Source organism: Aethalodelphis obliquidens, unplaced genomic scaffold, assembly GCF_003676395.1.
Source record: "Aethalodelphis obliquidens isolate GAN/ISIS:26980383/991018 unplaced genomic scaffold, ASM367639v1 scaffold99, whole genome shotgun sequence".
Lineage (NCBI taxonomy): Eukaryota > Metazoa > Chordata > Mammalia > Artiodactyla > Delphinidae > Aethalodelphis > Aethalodelphis obliquidens.
Genome location: NW_020838043.1, coordinates 1,606,951 through 1,625,999, shown reverse-complemented (window position 1 = coordinate 1,625,999; position 19,049 = coordinate 1,606,951). Strand labels below are relative to the sequence as shown.

Sequence of the window (19,049 nt, the reverse complement as noted above, 5' to 3'; positions counted from 1 at the left end):
GATCTGAATATTCCTATAACTATTAAAGGAAATTAGTTAATCATTAAAAGACTTCCAAAAAAGAAGTACAGAAATACTGAAAAAAGGACCAAACATATTGCACTTTTATATTGCTTAAGTGCAAGAGTAATCCATTTGACTTTTATTATTACGTTCTGTGGTGCCTTTAAAGTGTTGGCAGCATGTAAAATATTTGATGTATAGGGCTTGTGACTTAATGGAATTCCTAGGAGACTGATTAAAATTCATAAATTTTATTAATTGTGAAAATATTGTTTAAATGTTTGAAAAATTTGTTTCATAAATTTTTTTAAGTTTAATAAATTAAGCATTATACAAACAAACAAAAAGATTCACTAATACGCCCTTCCTCTTGAGAGAGGTTTCTGCTTACACTGTATAAAACAGATTATGTAAACCCAGTCCTTTTCAGTTTCATGTTTGAGCCAATGGGGGCCTCATTCTGCTAGTTCCTGGTTAGATAATGGCTGCCAGGAAGGAAAACACAAAATCCGGCTTAATTAGTGAGGCATCATGCAAAACAGGACACAGAATAATTGAATTTGGAATTTATTAAGTTGAAATTTATTAAATTCAAATCTTATTACAAATTCCTTGTTGCCTTCTAAAAAAAAAAATAAAACCTAAATTCTGATGAGAGGCACTTGATCAGAGAGGTTAAAGAAACCCCATTCTCTTTCATGTTGTAGGCCTGTCTCTCCCAGTTTTATAACCTCAGAAAATTTCCTCAAGTTTTGTTGGCAGTAGAACTTTTTTGCTCCCATAATCACTTCTACCCATATTACCTCACCACCATAACTCATTTCATCAAGCATCTCAGGTTTAATGAAACTCCAGGTAAAATTATTTTACCCCTAGAACTGTTTAAAACCTCTTCTGATTGAAGGGCCATAACCTATATCAAATTATCTTCTTCATTCAACTCCTAAAATACATTACTTCCTGGATGGTTTCAGCACCATCCAATTCTGCAAAACTGTAGGCCTAATAATTTGCTGTGTATACCCAAATCTCATCCAAAGATTCCTCTTAATACACTACATGTCTGAGTCTCTTGGCCCAGATCTCATGTGAGAATGAAGTTTAAGGCACAATTATTGACTACTGTTACATTCTAGTTTCTTGAAGATAACTTCCAAGAACAGTGTTAAATTGTTTGTAGCCTTCAAGGGATTCTTCTTTGGCTTTTGGATCAGACAGCAACTGACAGCAGTCCAAGTGCATGAGCTCAACCTAGAGTCTCAGCTCTAAATAATACTGCTAAATCTGTTTCTTAGCATCTCTACAAGTATCAGGTTAGGCCAAAACAGTATCCTAATAGACCTGAACCCAAAACAATCTGCAATGTTGAGAAATAGATGTGTTTCAATCCCTGTTCTTTATATGCACATAATTTTAGATTAACTAGATGCAAACTTTCCTGAAACTCAAAATAGGAGAATAATTTACCTTCTTGTGTTTTCTTTTATTATCATAAATTCAGAGTGGCCTCAAGAGACAATGGCTGTTGTATCTAACCACCTCCAAGTAAAAGGGCCCAACATTAAAGAAAAGAATTGTCTTTTCTAAGATTCAGATGGCCAAGAATAATGCTGTAGTTAATAGAACATGAACTGTTTGAACTCAGACACATTTCTGAACCTCATTTTCTCATCAGTATAAAGAGGATAATAATACTTAATTCACTCGGGTATTTCAGAAGTAAATCATACACTCTATATAAAGTTTGTTCCACTGTGCTGGGCACATAGTAACTATTCTTAAGGCCATACAGAAAGGAAATGGATTCATTTACATGGATGGGGATTTGCTTCCTGATGAGCAAATCAGAAAGGCTTCTAGGACTAGAACATCTGTCCTCTTTGGGCATTAATGAACGTATCGGCTAGGGTTCAGTCAGGGAAGCAGAAGTGCTAAGTGGCATGGAATAAAGGACTAGATCTTACTCAGCTGAGGAGCTGGTGAAGAACCTCAGCAGAGCCAGTGGTCATGAAGAAAATCTAGATGTGAAGCCAGGGAGAGCAAGACAAACTAGAATCCATGAGCAGACTGGAAGCCTGCCTCCAGCTTCAAAACGAAGCTGGTGCCCTTTGCCATGGAGATTTACAGGCTCCTGGTCCAGGACTTAGAGGAGCTGAAGGAATTGCACGCCTGGCTACTAACCTATCCCAGCAAGGTGAGCCAGCAGAAAAGTGGCAGTATGTGTGCGCTGCTGCACTGACCGGCACCCTACGCTGACCTTCAGGGCAGAAAGGCTGCTGCTTCGCTTGTATTCTCCAAAATTCACACAAATTTACATTGGCCAGCCCTAACTAGCACCAGACAGGGAGAGGAATTCTGAAATAAATAGTTACAGCTTTGCTAAGTTGACATAGTAGATAACCACCACACTGAGGTTTCCTTTTCTGTTGGCACTATAGGTACCTACCAGGTAAAACCTGCTTTGAAAATTCTAGTGACAGTCTGTATGAGGATCAGTTGTAAAGTGAAAAATTCTAAATGATCATAAATTTGGAGTGGACTCAAGGTGCAGCCTACGTCTATGGAGGTATCATCCCCACAGCCTACTTACTTAATTCCCCAGAGCATATAGGAAAATATAACTTCAAATTGTCTTTTATCTATCTTAAATCAAAAGATTGACTAGTATAAATAATAATTAGGATAAAATGTCTAATTTACCTAAAGAGGTTTCTACTTGCTAAAACACGTAAGACAATTCTTTAAAGAATTTCTTTGCGTACTCTGTTTAAGGAAGAGTACCAGAAATCTATGTACCTAGACCACCTTATCTTAGCCAATTGTTGAATCTCCTTCACTTAGTTGCATTTTAGCATCATGTCCTCAATTTTTATCAGATGGCTGATACAAGAAACAGCCATATGAAATTCACTTCTTTGTTTGCTAGTAAAATATTTTTGAGGAGGTTGTATTTTTCCCTTGTGCCCCCATATATATTTTTATAATTGGGTAAGAGCTTTGGCTCCCTGTGATTATGATGTATATAAAGTATCTGATACAGTGTCTGGCACTATGGCAGTGCACAAATATTCTTAGCATCCTTCCTCCAACCATACTACCAAAATGTCCTCACCAGTGGGCTGAGAACAAGCCAAACCCTAATCTAGGTGCATTTGAGGCAACGAGTTCTGGAGAAGTGGCAGCAAACATCAGGCCCCGCAGAAATCTAATTTTTCATATCTGAGCTTGCATAAATTGCTTGCTTTCTCTTACTCAGTTTTCTCATTTACAAAATGAGCATGGCACTGCAAAGAGGACTATGGAAAATGCCATCTAAATTGACAGCATCATGATGATTTGATTCCTGTTGCAAACACAAATTTTTTTAAAAAATCTCCCCATCAAGTTCTTTTTTCCCTTCTGTTAGATAAAACCAATTTTGCTTTTTTAGTCTTAAAATCATGTCATACTAGATGGTTCAGTATGGAAGAGAAGGAAGAGTATGATTTATCTCTCAGTTATTTTACTATAAAATGCGTTGCATATAGTGACTTTTGAAACTTCCTAAACTTAACTTTGATTTTTATCCAATGTTATCTTTGAGAGATTTTCTGTTAAGGAAAAGCAATCTCTGGATCAAGAAAACTGCAGCTAAACTAGCCGATGTAGAAACATTTGAAGTGGTTGTCTGGGAGAGCTTATCTATTCTATAAGAGCAAAGATCTCAGAATAAGAGCCTGATAAACATACTCTTAGCCATAAAGGTATTTAGAGAAAAACTGGCATTCTTGGAACGAATTACAATGACATGGCAAGAATTCCATGATGAGAAAATATGTACAATCTGTCAGAGCAACAAACCTAGAAAGGAAGGTGACCCAAAACTCTTTAGTTTCAGATTCTTAAAAATGAAGCCATAAAGTCAGTAGCCAGAAAATTTTCCAGCAATTTTGATTGTCATAAAACTGCTGACAAAATTATCATGCCATATACATTGACTTTATTTGAGATTCTTAGGTTTTGTACATTCTTCATTAGAGGTGATTCTTTTGTATTATTTTTTCTCTCTTTTCTTTTACATATAATTTATTTCCTTGTCATTTAGTAGCCATCAGGAGGCAAATCTGGTTCTCTCAATTTTTTCTGGTCATAAACGTTTCTTTGTCATAAAAGATGGGCAAGCCTACCCTGATTTCTCTGACACCTAGATGTCGACAGTTTGTCAAACAGAAGTGTCAGGAGCAGGTACTGTCCTAGTTCTGCTTTTCACCTATTTGAACTTTCTGCCTCTGTCTCATGTTGTACACATTAATCAAGCACCCCAAAATAGCTGTATCTAATATGGCTGGTGATAAGTACTTTCCATACATGGTGGAGCTTAAGCATAAACTAAGCGCCTTTCAGTGAATAATCTAGCATTGTGTTAAGATTGACACTGATTGCAGGTATACATAATTCCTAAAACATCAGTAATTGGGTGTACATTGGTAACTAGCCATTTTTCCCTTTAAGTCAGGATCATGTACAGTTAGTGCACTGTGAGATATTCTAAGAGCGTCTGGTCCAAGTCTCTGGTCTTGCAGATGAGGAAATTGAGGTCAAGATTAGTTTCAGTGACTTGTCCATAGTCATATCACTGGAATATGGAGAACTAGAAGTCAGGTCTCCAGATCACTACCACAGTATTGTTCTCCTGGTACTGTGCATTCCGTTCTTGCTGAAACATAAACATTCAAAGTGTATCACTCCAGCTGGTGTGTTGAGAATAGGCTGGAGGTGGCTGGGGGTAGTGTGGAAGCAGGAAGACAAGATAGGATCTGGCCAATTCAGGTGAGAGATGATAGGGGCTTAGCCCTGGGTGCTAAAGTGGAAGAGGTGAGAAGGGCGTGGACTCTGGATATGTTTTGAAGGGAGAGTGGACAGGATGTGCTGACAGATTGCATATGAGATGCCATAACTCATAGCCTCACTGTCCGCACACATAGGTGGTCAGTTAACTGTTTGATTCATGCTTTCAATAGAAAATTATATGTCAGTTCCAGTGTTAGGAGTTGAGCAGAGAGTGGTGAGCTAAGCAGATGGTTTCTGCCTTTGTGGAAACTAATGCAGTAGTTAAAAACCACACGTTGAGAAAGTGAACCAAGTAATTTTAAGGCATTGTATAATAATCAGCAGTGTATCAAGTGAAAATTGCATAACACAATGAATCAGCTCCAAGAGATTTCTCCTGTGTGAAGAATTAGTGGAGAGGCAGGCTTGCCTTATTTGGATCACTGGTTTCCTCATCAGTATTGACATAGGGTTTTATGGTTGTGCTGAGTTCAATTAACACTGTTAATAGGTTTGGAATAAAATATGATTGCAGTCCCATCCTTGTCTAACTTGGCTGAGCCTTATTACCTTTCTGAACCTTAGTTTCTATCTCATTTGCAAAATTAAAATGTTAACATGAGCCTTCCTCTCATGAAGATATGATTAATGGCTGTGGAAAAAAAACCTGCAAATTTTTTTTAAATCCACAGAGCAGTATAACTTGCTAATTAAAATCGACAAAAGCATGAAAATTAGAGATTGATAAGATGTTACTGCTTTGAATTATCTCCATTAATATAAAAGTCTCATCCTAATATCTTTTTATTTTATAGTCTTTCCACATAGCAATGTACTTATATCACACGGGAGGTTCTCATAAATGGATGTCTTCATGTCAGAAGCAGTTTTTCTTTTCTCTCACATGGTTACCATGACTACAGAATATTTGCTTGAGAGGCAATATTGCACAGAGTGGTTAGAACGGGTTTTGGGATTGATAGACCTGGGTTTGAACTTTGACTCTGCCACTACCTGTGAGCTCCTGAGCAAGTTGTTTACTCTCAGTTTTCTCCTCTTTAAAATGGCATTAATGATCACCACGGAACAAATTTATTGTAAGGATTAAGATTGATAACTGATATAAAGTCCCTAATACTGTGCCTCACACATAAGCCCTCAGTAAATGATAATTATTACGATCCAAGAATGACAGTTCCTGTTTCCCAAGGGTGGTGACTTTTGTAACCCTTCCTAACCATTCACCACTATAATCGCTCTTCTTCCCACCTTACCACTTACTGTCCAATAGGAAAGGGGAATTGCCTTATGGAATCTTGTATAAGATTCACTTACCTCCCTCCTTCAGAATCTGATATGCATGATATTCTTCTGATGAAACATTGACCCTGCCCAACCTGAGTTTGACCTTCTCTAAATTCCCCCCAATCACTGCCTTTTTGTTCTTGTTTGACTCATAATTTATTAGCATGCTTGTTATTTTTAAAAGCATGCTTATTTTTGAGTGTGTGTAGAGCCATTTTCAGTCAATATAAAGTCAGGTTAACTTTATTGACAGAATCCAGAGCAAGCTCACCCACTGCCCTCAAAGACCCAGCGTGTATGCAGTGCCTCATCCCCACCCCATTCCACGCAGAGTTTCTCTCTCATGCACTAGAATGGCAAGACCACCATCAACAGTAAACTTGTTCAGTTCTATGCTGTTATTTCACGTAAATGGAAGATTTCTTGATGTACTATTTACTCCCATTGCCATCTTACCCCACTTGCTCATATTTAGACTTTTTCTGCTGACACACAATAATGAGAAAGTAAGGGAAAATACGTTTCTTTGTGAAGTACTTAAATCTCAAAGGCTCTTGTTTATTTGTTTATTAAAAAGATTAAATATGTGGAAATAGTTGTCATTTGTCCCAAGAGTTTCAAATTGCTAAGCACCTTTTCTTATGTATAAGAAATAAGCTATTGGTTTGACTAGTCACTGAAGAAATCTTGGAACTTTGCAGAAAATTACAGTAAGAGGAAGTTGCTATATTGCAACAAGAGAGTATTTTGATTGCAAATTTTTCTGTAAGTGTGGCAATTTGCAACTTGAGAAGAATTTAATAGTAGCTGAGCTTTCAAAATGTAACACAGAAACTGTCATTTTCTTCCACAATTAAAATAAGTGCTTCTGAAAGTTTCAGGATAAGAATGACCCAAATTACCCTCCCCCTCACTTCCTCATCCAGAAGAGGGGGGAATAGAGTTTGAACAGAACATCTGTGGACAAAATGAAAGACAAATGCTCTTTTCAGGCAACTGTCTGAAAAAGGAATCTTTTATAGCCAAACAGAATACTGTTGCATGCATCGCCATGGTTAAGAAGAGGATCAACAATGCTTTCATAATGGCCTTTTATTTTAGCACATTTCTATTTTTATGGATTGAATTGTGATTTCAACACATCCATTCATAATTCATCATATAATTATATGCATAAATATCTTTTGACACATTTAATGCGCTTTTGCCCGCCACATCTTGAATTCAACTTTAAACTGTTAAGTGCAGTAAGACAATCTCATTACAAGTAATGTTAAAGGAGATTGGATAAAAAGGAATTTTTTCTTATCTACCAAAAGGAACAGTCTACTAAAGAACAGAACATCAGTAATATGCTGTACATGGATTACTGGAGAAAAGACACCTGGCTTGTTTATTTCCCCCTGAAGGACTTCAGGTTCAAACAATCAGTTAATTAAGACTACATCCTGTGTTCTTTGCTGGTGGTTTGTTCAACTTTTATGCACTCAACCAGTATTTATTTAGTACTTCCTCTGTCTTACACAGAGGAAGTACTAAAATCCCTGTTCTAGTCAAAGGATAAAACAGTGCATAAAACAGTCAGAATTCCTCTTCTTTCATATAGTTTATATTTGGAGGGAAGGCTGAGTAATAAACAAGAAATATAAGTACTTTTGGTAATGTTAAGTTCTAAGGAGAGAAATAAAGCAGGGAGGGAAAACAGGAAGTGTTGAGGACGATAAGGATAACAATTTTAGATAGGGAAGCCTGGGAAGAATTTACTAAAAAGGAAGCATTTGACTCATGATCTGAAGGAGGTAAGGGAGTAAGCCACAAGAGTATTGCTACCAAACCCAGGTTCGGCTGCTTGCTGCTCATAAGCCAATAACTCGAGAGGCAAGTGTCAGTAGAAAGGAAACGTGCTTTAATCAGAAAAGCTGGCGATCTGGGGAGAAGGTGGACACGTGTCCAGAAACCAACTCTGAAGATTCTGGTCAGCGATGACAGTTTTTAAAGGGAAAAATGGGAGTGAAGAATCTCAGTGGATCATCAAGGCAGGAGGTCGCGTTCTGCATCATTCTCCATTGGGTGCAGACTGGCTGACTCTTTCTTCACATGTTATCTTGCCTGCGTGATCTGCCTGCAGGAGTGCTAAGGGAGCTTTTGTGGGTAGAGAGCTAGTCATTTTTTAACTGCTTCATTCTTCATTCTTTCTTCTTTTTATCTAGGAAAAGAATCAACAAGTTAGACAAGGCTTGGTGTGCATTCAGGAGAACATAGGTCAGGAGTTAGTTTCAATTGCTTAGTCATCTCATTCTTATAATGAGGTTATTTTAAGGTTAGAGGTGGACAGAAATGGGCAAACAGGAAAGGGGCAAAAGAGCTGCTTTCAGTATCTGAGCAAACATTTCAGACAGAGGGAACAGCAAGGGTATAGGCCCTAAGATGGGACTCCACTCAGCATAATCTAGGAACAGCAAGTGTAGCTGGAGCAAAGTTAGTAAGGGTAGGCGCAGGAAGCAAAGGTAACAGGGGCCAGGTCATACAGGGCCTTCAGGGTCAGTGGAAGGATTTGGGCATTTATTCAGAGTGAGATGAGAAGCCATTGGAGAGTTTTCATGATCAAATCATATTTTAACAGGATCACTCTGACTCTTATGTTAAAAACAGAAGATATGAGAGCAGAGGGAGGGAGAACAGTGAGGAGATATTTTAGTGATGCAGGTGAGGGATGATGGTGGCTTAGACCAAGGTGATAGTAGTAGTAGAGATGATAAGAAAAAGTCATATTGTGAACATATTTTGAATACAGAGCTGATACAGCTTTCTGGTGGATTGACTATGGGCTATAAGAGAAAGGAAAGAGTCAAGATTGACTCTGGTATTCTGGGTGTGAGCCACTGTGGGGAGAAGTGGAATTGCCATTTACTAAGGTATAGAAGACTAGGAGAGGAGCAGATTCGGTTGATGGGTGGTGGATATCATGAGCTCAGTTTTGTACACATTAAATCTGTTGAGTTAGGCAGCCTGCAGCTCAGTCAAGAAATCCCGATTGACTATATAAATTCATAAGTAGCTAAAGCTCAGAGTTTGTAAACATTCTTAGGGAGAAAGTTCAAAGAACTTTCACCCAGCTGCTCCCTACAATAAACAGAAAGTGCTAGTGATGGTGTTAGAAAGATTTTATTGAATGATGATTCAGGAAAAAAGATAAAAATATGTTTTTTAAGAGAATGGACCTTCACAAATGTTTACAAAAGGAGTCTATTTTGGGTGGTCAGTAAGCCTTATGAGCTTATACTTTGAATTCTCTCTCTCTCTCTCTCTCTGTCTCTATCTCTCTGTCACACACACACACACACACACACCCTACCCCAAACACAAAAAGATACAGTCATGGTCAAAAACAAGATCTAGTCTCCAAGGACTAGAAGAAAGAACAAAATTGCACACGACAATAAATGGGAACTAAAGCCATATACCTGGTAGGCTCTGAGTCCAGAAAGAGCTAGAAATGACTGGGAGTCTACTCTAATGGGGATCAGAGAACAAATGGACCACAGCTATGTCAGGAAACTGAAGATTGACTCACTGGGTGAAACCAACTGGGAAGGCAAGCAGAGCTTCCTCACCCATGAGTATAAGGAGGTTGAATAAAGATACAGCAATTGACCAGAGCGCTGACTCTTATAAGGTTATTCTTTCCTTAGTAAATGGAAATTATGGGAAATCCAGAAAACCCCTTAAAATAAAATTTGAAATAATAACAAGATGATTAAGAACACTGAATATTCAGAAGCACTAATACCAACTAGACATCCTGGATGTGTAAGATATAGTCAGTGAAATAAACACTCTATAGGTAAGATATACTTTAGACTGTTTAAAATCAGAGAGAGAATTAGGAAATTGGAAAACAGCAGAATGAATTCACCTAAAAAGCATTGCAGAAATATGAAAGATACATAGATGATAAATTGAGAGGTACCAACATAAGTCTAGAGACAAAAAGAGAGAGACTAGTAAAGAAGGCCCTTTGAAGAGACAATGCCTGAGAATTTTCAGAATTGAAGAAATAACACCTTCAAGAACAACACAATGAATGTGAAATGAGATTAATTAAAATCAGTTATAACCTAGACACATCATAGAGCAATTGCAGAATATCAGGGATAAAGAGGAAAATATTTTAAAAGCTACAGAAAGACTAAAGACAAATTATAACTAATGACAGAGTAGCTACAGATTTTTTATTTATTTATTTATATTTGGCTGTGTTAGGTCTTTGTTGCTGCGCGTGCGCTTTCTCTAGTTGCGGCGGCTGTGGGCTACTCTTCATCGCGGTGCACGGGCTTCTCATTGCAGTGGCTTCTCTTGTTGCAGAGCATGGGCTCTAGGCATGCGGACTTCATTAGTTGTGGCACGCAGGCACAGTAGCTGTGGCTCGCGGGCTCTGGAGTGCAGGCTCAGTAGCTGTGGCAAATGGGCTTAGTTGCTCGACGGCACGTGAGAGCTTCCCAGACCAGGGTGTGAACCCGTGTCCCCCGCATTGGCAGGCAAATTCTTAACCACTGCGCCACCAGGGAAGTCCCTAGCTACAGATGTCTTAAGGGCAATGATAGATGCTAAAAGAAAATAAAGTGATATATTCAGAATGCAGAGGGAAAATTATTTTCAACTCAGAATTCTATACCCAGCTAAGGTATTATTTTATTTAAGAGTAAAGGGTTTTTATATTTTCAAACATAAAAATCTAGCAGTGTTTGCTACTCACGGACTGCTATGAAAGAACTTCTAAAAGACATACTTACTTGAGCATGAACCTGGAAGAAGGGTGATCTGAAACTAAGAAGAAAAATACAGAAATAAAATATATTACAAATTTTCTGTCTCATGAGAAAAACATTCATCATCAGTAAAGCAAAGATTCCAGGCCTCTTTCTTTTTGAACTTGGTCATAATACCTTATATGATCTGCTGTGTTATCCATTATAGTCATGTATCTGTTCTTAATGTCTTGTTCTTATTAAATATTTCATGATATCACTAGAAACTGGGAAAAATGATAACAATTAAATATCTATCACTCAGAATGAATAATTCCATCAGTTCTACTAGAAAAGACTACACAAGATTGTAAATCTGCACCTCAAGGTATTTAATCATACTTGCTGATAACATGAGGAAACCTTCACTGTCAGGATTTATTTATATGTATGAATAATGAGCAATTTCTGATACAAGTTTTTAAGGAATCTTTGAATCTGTTTCAGGGGTCCCCAAATCACCCACACGTCCAGTGATTCACTAGGACTCAGAAGCCTCAACATATAGTTGTACCCACAGCTAAGATTTTATTACAGTGATGCAGCAAGGGTATACAGCCAGATCAGTAAGGAAAAAAAGATACACATGAAATCTGGAGAAATCCATGTGCAGGTTTCCTGTGCTCTCTCCTTCTCATGACAGATCATGCAGAGTGCACACTTCCCTAGCAGCAAAAATACAGTCACATGTGGGTAGTGTCTCTGCCCAGGGGAGCCCATCGAAGACTCAAGTACCCAAGGATTTTAATGGGTTGGTTACATAGGCATCCTCTGCCTAGCAACTACTTTTCCTTTCCTGAAATGAAAGCAAGTGTTGAGTCCCCAGGTGGGCAAAATCATCTTATTGCTTAGGGAAGCTTCATGTCAGTACAGGGAACTGTTTACCAGCCAAGTTCCCATATGTCAGCTGAGGGCCAACCTTGCAAGCAGGCCTTTCTAAAATAGCAGGCTCAGGCCTGCTATGTTACTCTTTTCTACACAGAGACCTATTTCCTTAATGGTAGTTTTCATTGTTTTTTCCATTACTTTCAAAAGCATATAATTCAATTAACTCTTTCATTTTAGGAAATGTCACATCACTTGGAAAAATAATGACGTCTCTCTTACGAGAATTTCATTGTAATAGTTACAATATTTTAAAAAGACAGCTAAAGCTTTGCTTCTTTGAATGATGGATAAATCTGTATTGTGTGCCTAGGAGTTCTTAGGTTCCAACAATATGTATACTGATTATACTCTGCAATCATGATGAGTATGAGAATATATTTTTATAGGGAAAGAAAAGATAATCTTGTTAAAAAAGAAAACCTGGAGAGCGTAAAATATGTTTTTGTGTAGATTTTAAAGTAGACCTTAAGGTTCTAAGAAATAACGTGCAAAAAGCATAGGAAGTACATTATATAACTCAATTCTTTTGAGCTGTCTGTTATCCATGTAGCTTCCTAAAAACAAACCACCCCCATCTTTGTCATTTTTAAAAATAATGAGCTGTAAAATTATAATGATTACTTGTGGAAACACAAAAGGAAAAAACCCAATCAGTAATTTTACAGCCAAACAATTTAGGGAAAACAGCTAAATGTAAATTAACTATACTTAAGCACACTAGCCTGAGTTATTATTTTGAAGCAAAGTGCACTCAAGAAAATTAACATAGCATGATGGGTTTTATCTTTTATGCTCTCTCTCCAAAATTGATTATGAATTTCTGTAGCCATGGATCCTGCAAAGTTTTATACACACACACACCCCGCATATATATGTATTTATATTATTTTGACAATTGGGTGATTATTTCTGCGTTACACTGAATGTCAACAAATTGTCTGACCCTTATCTTTAGGACTAATATCCACCCATAATATTATATTCCTAAGAATTATGTAAACCATATATAAATCATGCAAATTATTATGTAAGTAGAATGTTATTTTACAAGCAAAGATACTAAATAAGGAAGTATGTCACAGAATACGAATTTACTTTATAAAACCAAGGCCAGCAAATTTTATGTAGACAAAATCCAATTGCCCCTTACAGATATGAAGAAGGATCTGTTACCTAAAATTCGTTTTGAAGGATTATCTGTGAATTAAAATTACACATGCTATGTCTCTACCCTGTTAGCTAGCTAATCATATGAACATAATTAACCTTATTTAGACCAGTGAACAATCTAGTTTAGTAGACTGTCTGACTGGAACCAGTGACTTATAGTCATTAATTGAAAGCTAGACCAGTCATACAGTTGTGGGTTTTTCTATTAAGACATTACGCTGTTCTGGTCCTTAGCGTGGAATAGACTGATAGGTGGGTTTAACTGAGATGGTTGTTAGCTAGGCGAGTATGATGCAGGAAGTATATAGCTCAAGGAAATGGTCATAACGATGTCCCATGGAAAGCAAGTAGAAGAAGAGAAATAAAGGCACAAAAGGTGGTAAAGTCAATAAATTGGATGCCTCAATGAAGATTTTCTAAAAATTGCTGGGTTGGAGGTATTATACTATGTAAAACGGAGATAATGGAGGCAGTTGTTGGAATATGCTTAAGAGTAACAAATATAGGGTCATGGGGGTGGGTAGCTGAAGAGTGGAGAAGTAAAGAACGTTAGAGATGAGGGACTGAGAGAGCCAACATACTGACATCACCTACATGAAGGTTAGTTCCCCATAATAGAGACAGAAGTAGGTGTGAGAAGAAAATATTGATTCAAGTGCTGAAATATTTAGCAACTGAGGGGGAGGGCCTAGGAGATCAGTAGCTCATGGTGGCTTATGGTATATAATGAAATTGAAAGGAACAAGTGATAGTCATATTTGCTTGACAACTTCATAAGATTTTGTGAGAATCAAATGAGATATTGCCTGAGAAAGCACTATAAACCCCTAAGAAAGGTAGTGCTCTGCATATATGAGCCCTCAGTTTCAGCCCTGCTTTATGTCCCTATTTCTCTGCCTACAAAATAAAGACCAAGATAATATTATTCTCTCCTGCTTCATGAGAAAGTAGAAAGTTTAGCGGCATGTTATATATGAATTTGTTTTGAGTCTTTGGAAAAAGAAGGTACTTTCGCTGACCGGGGTTCAGAGTCACCGTTCAGCTTTTGAGTGTTCTCTGCAGCTTGTTGGGACTCCGATGGCACGCTGCGTATCACATAACATTCTTCCCTATCTTTGATTTCAGACATTTCAGCAGTCTTCTCTGCAGCACAAATCAAAGAAGAAAAACAAAGGTAAGAAAAGGAAATGAAACGTTTAGCTGCTTAGTTTGCACTGGGATAATCACCAGCACAGTTCACCCATCCTCTCTTGCCTGAGCCCAGTGTGGTTTGGAAGAGAACAACCCCCTAGCACAAGAGCTACCAAGACCGGCTTCTCCTTCAGGTCAATTATGATACAAGGTACCTTTTGCAACACATGGTCTCAACAGGTTTTCAGACTGGGATCACGCACTTCAGATTAAATTGTATGTCACTCATGTGGGCGAAAAGGTATTAAAATTTTCCATAGTTTTTTATTCTGATACAAAGAGAAAATAAGAATTTTTAAGGTTGTTAAGTATCCAGACTTATTTTTATAATCTATAGATTAACCTTCTACCTTCACACGTATACAAAATTTAAAGAGCATCTTTACCCACTATTATCTTTAGGTCCTATAGCCGGCAAGAGCAAAAGACGAATTTCTTGCAAAGATCTTGGCCGTGGTGACTGTGAGGGCTGGCTTTGGAAAAAGAAAGATGCGAAGAGTTATTTTTCACAGAAATGGAAGAAATACTGGTTTGTCCTAAAGGATGCATCCCTATATTGGTATATTAATGAGGAGGTAAGACAAAGCACATTTTGTTTTCTCATTCATTTTATCTTTAACCAAAAGAATCATTGTCTTGAGACTTACATTTTAAAATCATATAATCGCCTTACGGCTAATTCAGGAGACTTCTGCTGGTTATTTTTCAGTCTGCCTTCTTAAAATGGTTGCATTGTGGGGTTCTGGAAAGGCACTTGTCTCAATTATTCTAATGTAGCAACATATTTGAAATATAGATAATGTATAGTAAAATTCTGTATATCTAATTGAAAATACCAAACTAATTCAAGCAATAGCTTACTCAAAAGGATTATACATGGAAATTTGATAAAGATTTTTAAATGTCTTGCTTTTGTTCAAAGTTTTAAAATTTTTTCTGTTTGCTTTTTTGGGAGGAAGTCCTTTAGTAAGTTAAGTAAATTAAGTTAATACCACCTGCATTTGTTTCAGTTTTTCTTAAGGAATAAATGAACTAGTAGACTAGTTTCAAAAATCTTCAAGTATTCATTTCATTTGGCCCAATAGGGACAGCAGGGGGAGGGTATATAATACATGCCAATTGTTCTTATGATTTCCTGTTTCATTTCCAGTAAACAGATTTATATCCAGAGTAATTATATAACCTGTCACATATCACAACAGATATACAGTATACCTTATTTTTTGATATTCCCTTAACTCTACATTTGCTTCCTTTGCCATAGCCATCTATCAGTTCACCTTAAGTTTTTTATTTTTTTATTTTTTTTTACATCTTTATTGGAGTATAATTGCTTTACAATGGTGTGTTAGCTTCTGCTCCACAACAAAGTGAATCAGCTATACATATGTTCCCATATCTCTTCCCACCTTAAGTTTTTTAAACAAAAATTTCTATTGTTAGCTTTTTTTTCCATAAAAATGTATGTGGTTTAATGTAGTGTGCTGGCTAAAAACTTTTTGTATGCCAATCAAGTAGTATAAAAACATAACGTCTTTATGTTTCTCTTTATTTTAGATCACTTGTAGATTGTCTACTGAATGCTTTTCTGTCTTTCAGAGTTTAATGGGGAAATCATAACTACCCCAAAAGTATTTTAAATTGTTCAAAATTTTTAATTTTAACATTAGAGACATCAAGGGTAACATAACACAAATCAAAGAGATTTGAGACTATTGTATTTACCCTAAGATTGGAAGAAGAAAATGCTCAAATATTGAAAAATATTGGAAGTTATACTGCTCTTGCATATAACACACACATTTTAGTCACTATCATTAGCATCAAATTTTATTAAGTTTTACATATAAACATACACACACACACTAAAAGAATTGAGAACCCCTATTCTTTTTCTTTGAGATGGCAGATGGGAGTATGATGTCTCTTGAACTTGATATATAAGGAGCCATGAACTGGTACAGCACAGATCAAAGTTTGGGAGTAAAAGTCTGAGGAGTTGGCTCATGAACATGAAAGGGACAACAACATTTAAAGGGTTTAGCCAAAAATAATCTTAGCCTAGTTGTAATAACTTGCATCTGATGTAAGATTTTAGATAATTCTCCTGTCTTATATTCCCATCCCACATTGGGGGGGGGGCATTTTATGGATTTCATTCAGTTTTCCAAGTGAAACATGACTTTTATGTATATATAGCATGTAAACCAAGTCAGATATTTGAAAAGCAAATTAATCTCTTCATTTGTAAAATCTTGAGTACACAAAATAATTTAATTCAGGTTTAAGAGATTTTTTTTGGAGACAGAAAAGGAATTGAATTAGTAAATGTCCCTACATTTTATATCTGAACATTTAAAATGGTAGAAAATTGAATTGTAAATGTGGGCTACAGTTATTTTATATGTTATAAATGTGTATGTACATTCTGAGGGAAAAATTACTTATAAAACAGATTTCACTTTGAGAATTAAAAATTTTTCTATCTTTATTTTAATATAAAAAGAATTTTTAAACATTTCTGTATGTATTTTAATTTGTACTATTCTAAATGTTCAAAATATACCTTCAATTTAATGGACTATAACAGGTAAGACTGAAATTCTGATCTCTAAAATGTCTAATTTAAAGGATTAAATGAACTGATTTATTAGTATAGATATTTAAGGCATAGTTGTATAGTAGCACCAGCTTCAAACCTTTATATATAATACCCTAAACAAGAGTGTTGCCTCTTTAGGATGAAAAAGCAGAAGGATTCATCAGTCTGCCTGAATTTAAAATTGATAGAGCCAATGAATGCCGCAAGAAATAGTAAGTTGATTTTATTTGGGGCGAGGGAGAGAAAGGAAGGGTAGTTTTGTTTTTTTTTAATTTCTAGCTTTTAAATTATAGGTTGCTTGTCTAATGCTTTCAAATTGAGGTAATAAGAAAGCAGTTTTGTGGGCAGAAAATTGAATTTTTCACTCATTTCTGTCATCACGGCAGAAGCATTATATATGTGAACTCAGATTAGATCTGAGGTAATTTTTATCCATAAAAATTGTTTGGTTCTAACTTATTTCCCAATTTAAAATAAATAAATGTACTCTGTTTCCTTTTGCAGTGCATTCAAAGCCTGTCATCCTAAAATCAAAAGCTTTTATTTTGCTGCTGAGCATCTTGATGATATGAACAGGTAAAGTTACTTAAATTTCAAAATACTTAGAAAGTCAGTTAGGCTTAGATTTCTGTTTTCCACATCAATGCCTAGAGAATAATGTCACTGAAGTTTCTAGATCAGTTTAAAATAAAATGGACCCAGCCATAGCTCCATGTAGCCATACCTAATTTTAAAGAATGGCATTTTAAAAAGTCAAAATAAACTCATTGACTTTTTGTCAAGTTTACCAGAAATGTGCCAGAATCCATGTATAGGCCAAAAAAAAAATCCACTGTAGAAAAAAAACATTTTTTTAAGTCCACTTCAAGAATATGTCTTCAGATTTATTCCCAAGTGAGGAAAAAAGGATACCCACAAAAAAAGCTGACTTTTCGGGCTTCCCTGGTGGCGCAGTGGTTGAGAGTCCGCCTGCCGATGCAGGGGACACGGGTTCGTGCCCTGGTCCGGGAAGATCCCACATGCCGCGGAGCGGCTGGGCCCGTGAGCCATGGCCGCTTAGCCTGCGCGTCCGGAGCCTATGCTCCGCAACGGGAGAGGCCACAACGGTGAGAGGCCCAAGTACCACAAAAAAAAAAAAAAAAAAGCTGACTTTTCCAAGTGCTGAGTATTTATGACAGAATATCCATCTCAATAACTTAGGCATAGACATAGTTGGTGTATCTCTCTGTCACCTTTCTTCTATCACTGGACAGGATTGTGCAACCAAGTGATTAGATGGCACGTGGTTATTTGGTGGCTCTGGGAAAATCTGGATATATATTTTTTCATTATCTACAACATACTGCTTCTTGTTTCCATTTTGGCTCTTATGAGTTTGATCCTTTCTTCCTTTTTCTTTCCTTTCTCCTTTCCCTTTTCTAGATTTGTAGAAATTGGATTTAAGATTCAAAATTTTCCCCTTCACAGCTCTTCAGTAGGCAGTGCATGTTACACATATGATGTGCCAATAGTTAGGAAGACGCAGAATAGCATAGTGGTTAAGAGTATGAACTTTGGAACCAGGCTGTCCAAATTCCAGCCGTCCCACTTAGTAGCTCTGTGACCTTGGATATAGAACTTAACCTCTCTCTGTCAGGTATTAACTCTTTTTAAAAAATGGAGATAATAACCATCTCCACCCATAGAACTTTTATGAGGAGCAAATAAGAACACATAAAGGGCTTAGAACAGTACCTGCTAAATTGTAAGTGCTATATAAGTGTTTGCTTTCGATATATATTCCTTTTATATACATAGGGTTCTCACGCCATATAACTTTCTTTGTATATCTCTAAAGAGTTAGTGTTCAAATATTTTTAAGCACAAAATTTTGGAGCTTCATAAATGTGCTTGAACACGCTAAATGGACACTTAATATGCTTTTATAAATAATCTTGTTCTTTGACACTTCAGGGTATAGGCGTGATTTTTCCAAACCAAGGATATGAATACAAGGAGAGGGCAAAGAAAGGTGTTGAGAAAACTTGATAAAATCTTTTATAATTAATAGGAGAACTGAGCCTTTCTTTTATTGAAATATAATTGATTAACAATGTTGTGTTAGTTTCTGGTGTACAGCAAAGTGATTGTTTTATATATTTTCTTTTCTTTTCCATTATGGTTTATTACAAGATATTGAATATAGTTCCCTATGCTATAGAGTAGGTCCTTGTTGTTTATCTATTTTATATATAGTAGTGTGTACCTGCTAATCCCAAACTCCTGGTTTATCC

General features: G+C 36.6%; 1 protein-coding gene across 4 annotated transcripts in view; it reads left to right on the top strand.

The window, feature by feature from the left end:
• CNKSR2 (connector enhancer of kinase suppressor of Ras 2) overlaps positions 1 to 19,049 on the top strand; it is a 256,343-nt gene that overhangs the window by 180,081 nt on the left and 57,213 nt on the right. For all 4 annotated transcript variants that reach the window (XM_027096112.1, XM_027096113.1, XM_027096115.1 and 1 more), the window contains 4 exons: positions 14,109 to 14,157; positions 14,577 to 14,749; positions 16,915 to 16,988; positions 17,281 to 17,352. In XM_027096112.1, coding sequence (XP_026951913.1) covers positions 14,109 to 14,157; positions 14,577 to 14,749; positions 16,915 to 16,988; positions 17,281 to 17,352 — 368 coding nt within the window. The remainder of the gene's footprint in view (positions 1 to 14,108; positions 14,158 to 14,576; positions 14,750 to 16,914; positions 16,989 to 17,280; positions 17,353 to 19,049) is intronic.